General features: G+C 42.1%; 1 protein-coding gene across 2 annotated transcripts in view; it reads right to left on the bottom strand.

Annotated features, from left to right (window-relative positions):
- Nucleotides 1-13,649, bottom strand: part of tafa1b (TAFA chemokine like family member 1b) — a 136,813-nt gene that overhangs the window by 14,026 nt on the left and 109,138 nt on the right. For both annotated transcript variants that reach the window (XM_008280127.1, XM_008280129.1), the window contains exon 3: nucleotides 6,674-6,814. In XM_008280127.1, the coding sequence (XP_008278349.1) occupies nucleotides 6,674-6,814 (141 nt within the window). The remainder of the gene's footprint in view (nucleotides 1-6,673; nucleotides 6,815-13,649) is intronic.

The following is a 13,649-nucleotide window of genomic DNA, read 5'->3' as shown; positions in this document are numbered from 1 at the left end:
TGACACGTCCCTGCCAGGTAGCAGAATGTTTGAACACCTTGATGAATGAGGAAGAGAATTGATTTCTGTCTGTGTCAAAATGTGAATACGTTTCTCCGGGCTCAATGAATAGTTAATGTTTTTTAACTCGGAGAGGCCGCGCAGCGCTCGGCGGACTTTAAATTAATCACAGTAAAACGATAGCTTTCCAATGATGTCAGCTGTTGTGTCCGCTGATGAGTCACTTAAATCACCTTCAGTCAAGATCCAGAGCAGAAAGCAATCAGGCTTTACATTCTCACACCAGTTTGTTGGGTTAAATTTACAGTGCAGGGAACAGGATCAATGCCATACACAACATAACAATAAACAACGAGCTTCATCTCCTTTCTTATACTGACACATTTCAGGATTTTCTGGGGTTCTGTTTCTTTTCCTTTAACTGATCATTTTACATCGATGCTCTGCAAGTGCAATAATTTCCGCGTTATTGAAAAAACAAATGCCAAGCAGCCATCCATTCGTGTAATCATGCAAGTAAGCAAACCGTCTATCAAGTGATCTCCCTCTCACTTTAGTGGAAGACTTACAGTGAAGTGGCTGATTTAAAAAGAAAACCGTTTCCAACTTAATGAGACGACGGTGCGGGTGCGAGCATTGTGCGACAGCGGTAAAGTATTGGAAGGGTCACAGGAGCGTGGAGCAAATGAAGCAAGTGTATAATTACAGGAGGATTGAGATTGGACCCCTGAACCTGAGGTCAGCTTCAGAGAGTCATTATTCTGCATTAATCTTTGCCCCTTTTCCAAAAAGAGAGAGTCGGGGTTTGATTAGCTATTCAGGAAATATTGTTTGGCTTTCTAATCACACAGCTTTTTTCTGGAATTTCTGAATTTCTAATGGACACCCTGGCACCTGCAGGCGTGCGACAGAGTTCCCGTGTTTTCATTTGATTATTTTCGCCATGGTTTTTGAATTCAAATTAATTCTCAGATATGGCACAACAGAGTTGCTATGTATAACCTCAGATCCATTCAGGTCTGAATGGAATCCACGGTTCTACACATAAACGTGAACAAAATGTATCGGGGATAGTGCAAAAATACTGGTATAGAGGGATTTACTGTTAATACTATTACATTACAAACTACACTGTCTAAATGGTACATGTCATTTTACGATTTCTTTTTTGTGTGTGTCAGTGTGTTCATTATAAATGTAACTTTGGGCTTGCGGGCTTGTGTGTATGCCTGCTAATGGACGAACAATGACTTTTTGTTCTGTGGTTATTGCCTTTTCTTTATGTGGGTACAAAAGCGTCTGTTGCTCCCACACACCCAACATGGATCTGCCGTACGTTTCTTTATTTCTCTCTCGGCTAACTGCTGACTTGTTACTCCCATAGTGAGGGCCAAAACAGGAGATTTGATGTTGCTGAACACTGGAGAGAGAGGGAGTTAAACTGAAACAAAACTAAGGAAACCTTTTAACTGCAGCTGAGGGTCAGATCTTGTCCTGGTTAAAGGTTACACTCTAACCACATCATCAATGCTGTGAGAGCTCAGTGGGATGTGACAAACCTACTTCACAGTCATCATCTTCAGCTTCTCCAAAGCCACAGTAATTTTTTTGTTGTTTTTTTTTTGACCCAGGAGGATTTCAGTGTTTGTTTGTCTCGCCTTATGTCTGCCTGTGTGTGTGTGTGTGTTCATCAGTTAGAGAAAGGAGTTATTGTTTTTTTGTTGTACAGTATAATTTGCACCTTCTGTCCATCTCCTCAGGCAGGATCTGCAGCAGGTTTTGCGTCTTGCTAACCACACACAGTAGCAGGCAGACTGTGGAACTGAACTGTGGGGGATTTTGCAAAAAAAGAAGAATGTGATGTTCACTTGACTGTTCTTGGGTGTAATCAGTTGGTGAGTACAGCAGTGAATAAACTCTTACTGATTAGATATGTTCTCATTCACAAATCACATCAAATGAAAAGCTGTTGGAAAATCTGCCTTCGAGCTGATAACGATGACGGCACTGCTTGAAAAAGAAAATATTGCCTTAAAACCCATACCAAACTGTGCGTGTTCAAGACATTCTGACTCCATTCATAACTTCTGACCAGTAATGTATGTGAAAGAACTGCAGCGCTCCTCGCAGCGCTCCTCAGATACGTAGCGTCTCCCCCTCTGGATGTATCTCAAATGTACCATGACAACCTGTCATGCTCTGCTATACGCGCCTGCAGCCAAACAGAAGGGTTCATTCCCCATCACTGATCAGCAGTAAGCGGGCATCTGCGTGTCTCTTGTTGAAAGAGTTTACTGCTACAGCAGCTACATGACAACACAAAGTTTTAGCATGTGTGCGTATTAGGGCATCGGCATGCACGTGTTGAGTAAATGAGTGCATATGTACGTGTGTGTGTGTCCATACTGTGGCCGAGGGCTTACATGTCTCATACACTGGGATAAAGGCAGTGGTGCAGTGATGAGCGCCTAATCTGAGTGTACGTGATTGGTCCGCCGAGGCTAGAGAGATTTGAGCGTTTGACTTGTTAAAAGGGATGTTCTTCACTTGGAGCCTCGTTGGCCCTGACATAACTGGGACATAATTCTCCTTGTCAAAGCTAATAATCAATTCCCACTATGAGGATAATCTGACAGCAGACCCCCACTGAGAACGATGCCTCACAACGCAAGCTGTCGTCACTTCCCCATATATTAATAACAGTAGAAACTGTTACCAGTAGCAACTAGGAAAAAAAAAAAAAACTCATGGTCTCGTGGTCCCTGTTCACAAGTCAGTAAACACTTGACAATGGGACTGATCTTCACTGTGCGCTTTGATGTTGGAGTTTGATGCTAATGACCAACAATACAGCATATCAGGGAGATTGCCTGTGTCTGCAAATTTGGCGAAAGATAAAGGAGCGCTCATTCCTCCAGGCTCTGTATGTGTGTCCAAACCAAATGACCTCCAAAGATCTACTTTGATTCGTTAAATCAGAACACCAGCTATTGTGTATATACCCAGTCTGCCAAAACATTAAAACCACTGACAGATGCAGCGAATAGCATTGATTATCTTGTAAAAGGAAAAAAAAAAAAAAAAGAAAGAAAAAAGGGGCCCCCGTCGAGGGCTGGGATATCTTTGGCAATGAGTGAAGAGTCAGTTCTTGAAGTTGTTGTTGTGGCAGGAAAAATGGGCAGCGTGAGGATGTGAGCGACTTTGACAAGGACCACATTGTGACGACTAGACGGCTGGCTCAAGGCATCTCCGAAACAACAGGTCTTGTTGTGTGTTCCTGGAAGTGGAAATGGTTTGAAGCTACTAAAAGTGGTTCAAAGAAGGACAACAGCAAATGGGTCATGAGCACCCAAGGCTTATTGATGCACATGTGGAATGAAGGTTGGCCTGTGTGATCTAATCCCACAGAGGAGTACGACTGAAGGGCAAATTACTAGAAACGCTTACTGTTGGCAATGATAGAAAGATGTCAGAACACACAGGATATCATAGCTTTCACAGCCAAAAGCATTGACAATGGTCACGTGTGTAGAACTGGACCATACAGCAAAGGGAGAAGGTGGCCTGGTTTGATGAATCTTATTTTTTTTTCACATTATGTGGACAACCAGGTGTGTTTGTTGTTTACCCGGGTGAGAGATGAGGATACACTTTGGGGAGAAGGCAAGCCAGTGTGATGCTCTAGGGAATGTTATGCAGGGACACCCTAGAATTTATATCGATGTTACTTTGACAACCTAAATATTGTTGCAGACCAAGCTCCCTGCCACACTGCAAACATTGTTCAAGGATGTTTTGAGGAGCATGAAAAAGAGTTCAACCTCCACAGATTTACATGCAATCAAGCATCTGTTAGAAGTGCTTGAAGAACAAGTCCGATCCATAGAAGCCACGCCTTGCAACATGTGGGATCTGCAGTTCACATCTTGGTGCCTGACATCACAAGACACCTTCAGTGCTCTTGTGGAGTCCAGGCCTAGATGGGTCAGAGCTGTTGTGGTGACACAAGGGGAACCTTAGAGGAGGAGGTCACTGCAAATCAATACAAAGTTGTTTTGTGGGATCACCTTTGTCCTGGGATAAGACTTTTCTATCCTGATGGGAATCATTTACAGGCTACCAGATCTCAACCCAGTGAAACACCTATGGGACATTTTGGACCGATGTGTCAGACAGTGCATTTTTTTTTTTCCCCCTTTGTGGGTACATAACCTGTGTATGGCATCAGGTGTCCCCCAGGGGGTGGCGAGATGAGCTGGGCTGCGGCATCGTTCCTCATCTGGACGGAACATTAATAACGCAGGGACCTGGGGAGAAAGCTCCATCTGGGCCAAGCTGGTGCACTGCTGAGGGTACAGACCACTGACTCTACAAGTCTATAATCCCTCACATACTGCAATGGCAGCCCGTGGGGCTCAGTTGACAAACACGTAACTTTCAGATGTAGCTTTTTCTAGACAACCAAAAAAAAAAAACCCTTGAACGAAGTGGCCCTTTTTTCCTCCCATGTCCACTTATTCTCACACTTACAGAAAAGATCCCTTAATTAAATGGTGTGCGTTTGTACACCTGACACTTCTGACTACAAATGAGCTCTTATGAATAATCATGTAATTATTTCGTATGCCCTTCAGCCTTTATCCCGTGGTGGGTGTTAAATAAATAACAAACGGCCCGATTCACTTTCAAGCAGGTGAAAATTATCCAAGTAAGGAGGTAAAGGGCTCGACTCAGAGAAGTAAAATTATTCGGAGGTCAGGTCACCATAGCTCAAAAGGGGCAGTGATGCTCAATACTGTAGCTTATTGGTGCTCAGTGACTTGTCATTTCCATTTTTATTACCACCCCTTCTATGAGTGCTTGTTAATCAATACGCTAACAACATGGATTCTCTCACTGCGGGAGCTTGAAGCATGGAGGCATGAAGTGTTTACACCAGCCCCTACTTCTCCACCTCCAGGCCTCGGTCTGTACATTTTTTTGATTCATATATCTTTGTCCGACTTTTTCTGACAGCTTCTTCAGATTTCTCCAATCCATTGTAACAAAAACTAAAAAAAATAAAAAATAAAACACATCCAGCTATATTCACCTTTTATCTTTCAGCTAACACTTTTCATCTGAAGGTCTGTGGTGTAATTTCAAGAAAATGTCTCAGTCGGATGTTCAGGTTTTCAGGTATTTTACAGAGTCTGTCTAAGCCGTGTACATGAAAAAGGGACAACCTGTGTGAAAGGAGTCCAAAGTCTATCTCCTCTGTTCGGTGCTGCAGAGGAGTGGTTGTAATTCATATTCTAGGATCTTCTTGAGTGTCAGCTGTGGCTAACCAACCTTGTGAAGCCCAGTGAACAGGCCTGTCTGCCCCCTCATGTAACATAGCTCATAATGAAGATGCTTTGGTGTCATTTCTGCGGGCAGTCAGAGATGATCTTGATCTCGGCTCAAGGTGGAGGTGAAAAGATCGAGACTGAGGAGCAATAAATGAGCTCTGTGGAGTGAAGGAGCGTCGCAGTTCTGTCTCAGTAGACTTGTGACTTCCTGTCAGCTTTTTTTTTTCTCCTCTTCCTTTTTTCCCCCCCTCTGCCTGATTGTTTTTCTCAGCTGAGGTAATTCAGGTGCACTAGCCTGGAGCTTCCCTGACTTGTGTTTATTAGTTATTCATTTCCATCAGCCTGAGATGCCTTGGGCGATGTGAACTGCAACGTGCTCCCTGTTCAGGTGTTCAGCAGCCCAAATGGATCATCCTCTATCTCCCATGATGCCCAGCAGCAAAGCTCTACTGGGTTCTCAACGGTTGAATGTATTTTTGTTGTAAGAAACATCACAGAGATGATGGGAAACAGTTAGATTTGAATATTCTGTGAGACTTGATCTGATGTGTTTATTAAAGCCTGTGAAGAACTTTGAAATAATCCTTTCTTTCAGATGTGTAAGTGCATAACGTGTACACGCTGAAGTGGTTTAATCTATAGCAACGCATGTTTTTACATCCTTATTGCATGTCTTAAATAAAACTAGTAACAAGTGGCTCACACATTTTCGTAATGGAGTATAAAGTACAATATTTCCCTCTGATGTGATGTGAGCAGAAACTGGAAATAAATATTGTAAAAGTATTTGAGTGCATTGATGTTAAGAGGCCTCTCAGCTGTTTTCTTTATTTTCATTTTACAGTCAAAGAGTTCCTGCAAAGATGTTTGTCAGTTTTTATTTCAATCTTTCAATGCAGTTATGTTGACAAAATGTTGGGATATCCTAATTTGACTTCACAACACTATTTTAAAAGAAAAGAAAAGAAAAAAGAAAGATATAGATGCTAAACAAACTGTGTGAAATTACTAAATATTGGTAGAAGCAAACTTGTTTGTTTGTTGGAGAAAAAAAAAATCAACATTCGATGATTTTGCAAAAAACCCTGCATTGAAAATAGCTTATATCATTTTGTATGTCATATGCCAGTGTCTTTCATTCAAAATTCTCTCTCAACACTATCTGCACAAAGCAGCTATAACCTCCATGCTACTGTCTAAATGTAGAACACATTACTTTGTGCGAAGGGTTGTCATTGAGTGTAATCTGTACATAAGGGATACTTGACAAGCACTGTTTCTCTCCTCGAAGAACTCAGTACTAAACAGTCAGCACTGCGTTAAAACACATTTAATGTTCTCACCATCCACACAGGAAGGTTTGTTGCGTGTCGTCCCGGCCACTTTCCCTGGTAAACAGGAGCACTTGACTGTCTGAGAGCGCTCCTCAATACGATTCTTGTTACAGCATCGGTGGGCGGCTATCACCTCACACGTCCCACCCTCTGCAAAAAGAGAAACAGATACAGGTCAGTAAATGTAAAAGACTAAAGGAAACGTGTCATAGAAAATTAAATGAAGCAACCCTGGGAACCTGCTGCATGTGTTTTTGCGAAAAATTTGAAACGAGCAACATTAATGTAAATGAAAGATGAGCTTTGGGGAGCTCCGACTGCCGCACATCATGTCATGTGAAGCAAGCTTCAGTAGAATCACTGGGCACTTAGACTGTAAGTATGTGTAACAAATTGGCCCTCAAGGCATCTCAATTATAGCATCTAATTGCTTCACACTCAGTGCTGACTGTCCTCGCTCCATACCAATCAGCCCATGATGGCTATCATGGAGAACATCACACACAATGTATTAATGTGGCTGTTTTTGCATCCTTGAATCTTCATTATATGTTGTCAGTATGATTAAAAAGGGATGATTCTTTTGTCTCGACTCCCCCAGTGAAGACCTGGCAGTCATGACGGCTTTGATAGCTGACACACTGGACTCAGCCAATACAGTGTTTGGCTATACTACACTAAAGCATTAACTCCAAAGCATAGGTGACATCAGTCAGAGCAAAAGCTGTACAATAGGTCCCTGTGTGACAAAGGAGGATGTCAAAAAAATTCTGTGAAAAGAGAAGCCGATGGCGGCAATGGGTCAAAATAACAATAGGGAGGATTGCCCAGGGGAGGGTGAGGGGGTGATGGAGCTGAGGGACATCCTGAAATGAGTGAGACAGGCAGAGAGAGAGCTAGAGGACAAGGTGTGTCTGGCTGCCAGGGACTGGCCATGCCAGTGAGTAATGAGGGAGCCACTGGAAGTGCCCCCTTCACACAATTATAAAGCGTGGGGCTAATGCAGCCAGCGGAGCTGGAGGAGAGAGGCCCTCCATCACTGCTCTCCCCTTTTCTTACGCCCCAGGAAAAACTCTTTATCTTCCCTTGACAGCCACCGCAACAGACACCAGCATCCAACAATTAAACTGGAGCTCATCCCAGGACAGGGGAGAGGAGAGGAAAGGAGAGTTCAACTTATCCCCTCCAATATACACAATGGATAGAGTGCAAAAAGAGGGGGAGACAACCAAATGCCACATTTCATCTTGTCTGTGCATTATTTTACTTTGCTGTACCACGTTTTAAAGAGCACATCCTGCTCCGGTGAGGAGATGCATTTGCTTCCAGTGGCATGACAACAACCTGTGTGTGTTTCTCTGGCTGAGTTGGTTGTGCAAATGTTTGAAATGGCTTGGGTCATGAATTACGGAACTGAGCTCCCAGCAGCCGAGACAAGTTTGGCAACAGTTTTCTTCTCCCATTCCCATCAATGTCTGCCTTGGCCAGACCAAAGGCCGACGAGTTCTGGATTAAAAGGCAAACATTTGCAGTCCTGCTGGACCATGCTGTCGTGCAGTATTAATGTCACTCTCTCGGCCCTTGTTGTTAGATATTTGTGGGCAGGAGGAGGCAGACTATAAAAGTGAGGAGAAAAATCCCTTGAGTGTGCTAAAACCCGAAACCCCACGATGTGTTGGCTTGTTGAATATTTTACTGACAGCTTCCTGACCTGCAGACTTACTTTCAAGTCAAAACAGATCACTAAATAAGTGAGAGCTCTGTGTTGCGTCACAGAATACTGAATACTGAATCCCCTCAGCAAGGAGGTTAGCACTCCAAAGCTCTTACCAGTAAACATCTGACAAGGGACAACAAAAATCAGTCCCTCTCATATTCATATCTTTAGTCTGAATAGAATGTGACTTGTCCGGATATGTGACTTTTGGATTTAGTTCTTACTAAAGTTAGACATGCAAATGTACGTATTAAAATTCGGTGTTGTCCCGATTCATCAAATCATGGCAAATAAGTCCAGTTATCACTACAGGTTATGAAGTTTATTTTAGTCGACAAGACACTGTTCTTTGAGGGAGTTCTCAAAAATTCTGGGCAGCAACAAGGAGGGATAAACAATCCCCCGAACAGAGTACAGAGTCAAGGATTGCTGTGAACACAGAGAAACAGTGCAGCTTAGCAAGTCAGCAGTATCAAAGCTTCAGTCTCATAAGGAGGCTGCAGAGACATTTTAGGACACAAATAGACTTATAGTTCCCTGAAAAGATGAACCAATGAGCCAATAATTTTGGGCAAAGATGAAACAACTGAGGCTGGATACTTGATTTATGGGCAGCCTCAATGTCTGAAATAATGTAGTGCTCCAAACTAAATCTTGTTGTAAAAGTTGTCTGAAATCACTGAAGACTTTTATTTATCTAAGTCAGCTTTATTTCTGTAGACTTGACTTTGAGTGATCACTAAGAAAAATTCCACGACCAGATTTTATATCGTATCATTCGGGTAGTTACAGACAAGTCCAGGTGTTGGGAAGAATCACATTTATAAGTAATTTATCATGAGGTCAGAATGATTTAGGAATAGTTGTCTGACCTAAATGCAAAATTATTATAAAATTACAATTACACAAACATTGACTCCAGAACACATAGTATGCCATGTATGTTTTTAGTGTGCCGGTTGATGCACTTTCACTTTAAGAAATAGAAAGAAAGGCACATTCAACATTGTTACTGCACTTTCTCTGTACACAAATGTGCTATGATTGGCAAAATTATCATCATGTACGATAAAGAATGAACAATTTGTCAGGGTAAAGCTTGTTAAAGCTGATGCTTCAGTGAAAAACAGCTACACTGTTGGTGGCATGTTTTAGACCTCTGAGTGAATTCAACTAAGTTGGACATAGCATATTAAGTTTTTATAATCATTATAACACTTATTGTGATTATTACCATCAGACTTGAGGAATATGTCTAAGCACATGTCGGTGTCATCAATCGGATGAGGTCCAGCCATCAGCCAGTTGGACATTAGGTGCGATCACTATAAACCATCTGGTATGCGGAGGAGAGAGCAGTGTAAATGGCTTCATGATGACTCTACTGGGCCAGTTGCTAGAGCCACTTAGACGATAAATGGCCACTTGGACTAGACATAATCTCATCCAGGTAGCTGGGAGCTCAGGGTGAGGTAAATGACCATCCATTATCTGCATATAAATTTGTTGGTGTGCTTATTTATGCATACAATAACATCTTGTGGTATTTCATAAATAGATGTTTTCCGCCCAAGTGCACAGTGGCAACTGTGTGCAGTCTGGTGCGATGTGGGATCACAACAACTTGAGACATGGCTGCGGTCTTGATGGATGTAGTGCTTGGAGCCTGTCAGGCAGCTAAAGGGGTTAAACCAACCCGCTAAGATGGAGTGGGTGGCTGTGCACTCTAGCCTTTGGTGAGGGAAGGTGAAGGGCATCGATGGGACCATTGACTGGTCATTTTTCTCTCTGCGGCCTACAGTGACAGCAGCCATTAAAAGACTGGATGAGGTGATTATGTTTAAGGAAATCGATGCTTCATTGTTTTCAGCTTAGCCCAATGGCCAATTAGGAGCTGTTAATGAGGGAAGGTTGTAAAATGTGGAGATAGATAGGGGGGAAAGGAATGGGAGCGCAAGATAACAAGCCTCATATTGGAGAGTTCAGATGACACAGCTCAGATTTGTTCGCACAGGTAAAGCTAGAAACACTTTAAATGAAGCAAAAATGCAAATTTCCACACATAACTGGCTTTTTACTCACATATATAATAATGCATCTCATTGACAAATCAGATCTTCCTCCACCATCTGGAACTACAAGACGCAATCCATGACTATATTATTGCTGTGTATATACTCAAGGTCACAGCAGCATGACAGTTTATTCTACATCCCCAAAAGACTTCAGGCTCACAGGAATCAAAGTGACAGTTTCTTTTCATCCTCTGAGTGACGAAGAATGCTGGAAACTGATTGCCTTTTGATCTCAGCGCATTGGAATTTTTTTTGACGGAGAAAAATGCAGGTGCTTGTGACAATGTCACCACACCAGGAAAAAACAAACTCTTTCCGCTACACCTTGGCTCAGCTTGAGCGTCAACAACTATAATCTATGCAGAGTGGCCAAGAGCAGTAATCACTGGCTCACCATCAGCAAGCATTTCTGTCACCTCCCCTCTCTCTCTCTCTCTCTCCAGCTCCCTTTATCTCCCTCTCTCGAACACTCTCACTGTTACAGTTATTAAGTAATGACATATGGCCGAGGGAAGGGACACAGTCGGGAAAACTTAAGCCTCTCAAGGACTCGTCATAACAAGTTAATCAGTGCACACTTGCCTTTTCCGCCCGCTGAAGGGCCTGTTTTGTTTTGCCAAGCAGACAGGTGCTGCATCAACCACAGTCCATCTTTCCTAACAATGCCGCTTCCTCTGTGGGCTCATTGTTGTTCCCCAGTGCTTCTGTGTAACTGACAGGTATCCACTGTCTACAACTTCTAATTGTCAATTTAAATCGCAGGTGGCAGCAGGAATTATGGTCCCCATTGTCACTAAATAAATGTAGACATGTGTAGAGCCAAGAAATGTAAATTTCACACTCGGAGTGAGAGCTGCATTTCAAATTACTGCTGAAAATGATGCACATTTGGAAGACAAACTGAGACTCTCACAGTTGTCAAATGCCTTCCTCTTTTTTTTTTTAAACAAGTGAACAAAGTTACTTTGTACTGTGCGCCAGAGAAGTCAGTTCAAACCCTCACAAAGTTTTATTAAGCAGCAGATTGTTTATTGAGCTGATTTCTCTCTGTCAACTTCTCTTTCTGTAAAATCATGCATAATGGAAAACAACCCTTTTTTTTTCATTACTTCTGATACACAGTTTTCAATCAGATGCATTTCATTATTTTAAAAGTTGTCAGATATGTTTAAAATTTAAAAAGGCCTGTACTGTTTCTCTCGATTAGTTTTATGTTTTTCAGATTGGAGGAAAGGGGAGAAAAAAAAGAAGAGGATATTAATGATTTGTTTCAAGAGGAAAAGGCATCAAAGTGACTGTGGGCCAGCTGTCCCGCTGCATATATGTTTAATGATGCTCATCAGAATTTAGCTTTTCATTACTTAAACATCAAGTTGGAACTTAATGAACACTCCCCCTGGTAACTTAGGATAATGTTTAAACACGCTACAAAGCGCCGTCAAGTGGATTCCAAATGGATGCCTTAGAGGCAGTGCCAGGGAACAACTTTTCATGTCCTTCCTTTTTGGCAGCTGATAAGGTTTACATATTTTATCAGAAATTACACAACCCTCATTTGCTGCCTCTGCTTCTCTAACAGTAACAGTTAAAGTGAATCGTGTGTGTGTGTGAAGAAATCCCTGGGAGGAGTCGAATCAGACCTCACTGGTATATTTCACGATGAACTATATCACTTCTATGACGCAAATGCTGTCTGAATTACACCTCATGGAGTGTGGAGGAGATATGTGACGCAGCAATGATATAAAATAAAAGAATAGAATCATCCTGCATGCATGCTTTGTATTTCTGTGTGTTCGTTGTATGCATGTCACTGAACAGAGGTTTTACATCGGCATTGACTGTGTGTACTTGAGGTGTTGATTAAACCATGAAAATGTGTCCTACCCTCTGTTTGGAGTGATTCTTGGAAACAGTGAAGTTCTGAGCAGCACTGGGCTTTGCAGTGATTCGATTGTTACTTGTGTTACTTCAACTTCTACATTCATTATGTGATGCACAATGGCATAAAAAGCATTTTTCCACACACGCGATCATTTGAAAAGTAGTTTCCTTAAAATGGTAAACACATTTTCCTGAGCGTTACTCCACAAAATGACTCCTTTAATCATCAGCATTTGATCCCCGAGGTACCGGAACACTTAAAAAGTCTAGAAGAGCTGTATGATTACCTAATTTAAACCTATTCATATGAGTGGTAAATCGGAGGAATCTACGTCATGCCCACCTCATCATCCTTACATGCTCAGCTGAGAAGGATGGGGATACGCCTGCTCTATGGGCAGAAATATGCAAAACATGTGGGTACCTTAAGCAGGAATTACACAAAACTGCCATATGTGCCACTGAGCAACTCATTCACTATCTAGCAGCCCTGACTCCCAAAAATGATATTTCTATACACCTAAGCAGCATTCTCAGTTATGTTTGCTGGGTTATGTTTGTAGTAACACATCACAAATGCATTTCAAATCGGCATACCTTGTTGATTATATTATATATTGTTTTATTGTCCCTCATTTTCAGCTGACCATCGAGGCGGTAACCATAAAAATGAAGCTTCGAACAAATAAAACAGGCTCGTATTTTAACCCAAACTGTGCTATTTTCCTAACCAAGTAATTTTGGTGCCGAAACCTAACCAAGTCTATTAGTTATTAAAAAGTTTCAAGCCTAACCATGTAGTTTTTGGTGTCTAAATTTGACCAAACAGTGAGTGAAAATGAAACTCAGTTGTAAAACTATTGGTCTCACACACAACGAAAGCCCTGTTCTGCCGCTATCTTCCTAACGTTGACTTTGTGGCTCCTTCAAACTGGAGGTCTTACCTACTACGTCACCTTTCGAGGGTAATACACATCTCTGTCAAAACATAAACGAGAATGCAGTTTAGTTGCATCGGAACACCCAGTGTTGGTATCATGTTCTCCGACCACATTCATGCTCGAGTCGCAGCTACTTATTCTCAGTCTGAGGCTCTTTCCCAGAGAGCCAAAGACTCTTGCCAATGAATAATAAAAGGTAGCCTCAAGGAGGAAGACTACCAGATCAGCTTGCACCATTCACCACTAAACACATTTAAAGCGGTGGGAGGAATGCCAGCTTTGAGACCTCTTGTGGCACACAGTACTTCTAAGAATAACAAATTAATCTCAGGCATTGTTAACCATTGTTTATCCAGTCTGAAAACCTA

This window comes from Stegastes partitus, unplaced genomic scaffold (genome assembly GCF_000690725.1).
Source record: "Stegastes partitus isolate 25-593 unplaced genomic scaffold, Stegastes_partitus-1.0.2 Scaffold182, whole genome shotgun sequence".
Classification (NCBI taxonomy): Eukaryota; Metazoa; Chordata; class Actinopteri; family Pomacentridae; genus Stegastes; species Stegastes partitus.
The sequence above is the reverse complement of the archived record's forward strand: the minus strand, read 5'-3'. Positions and strand labels throughout refer to the sequence as shown.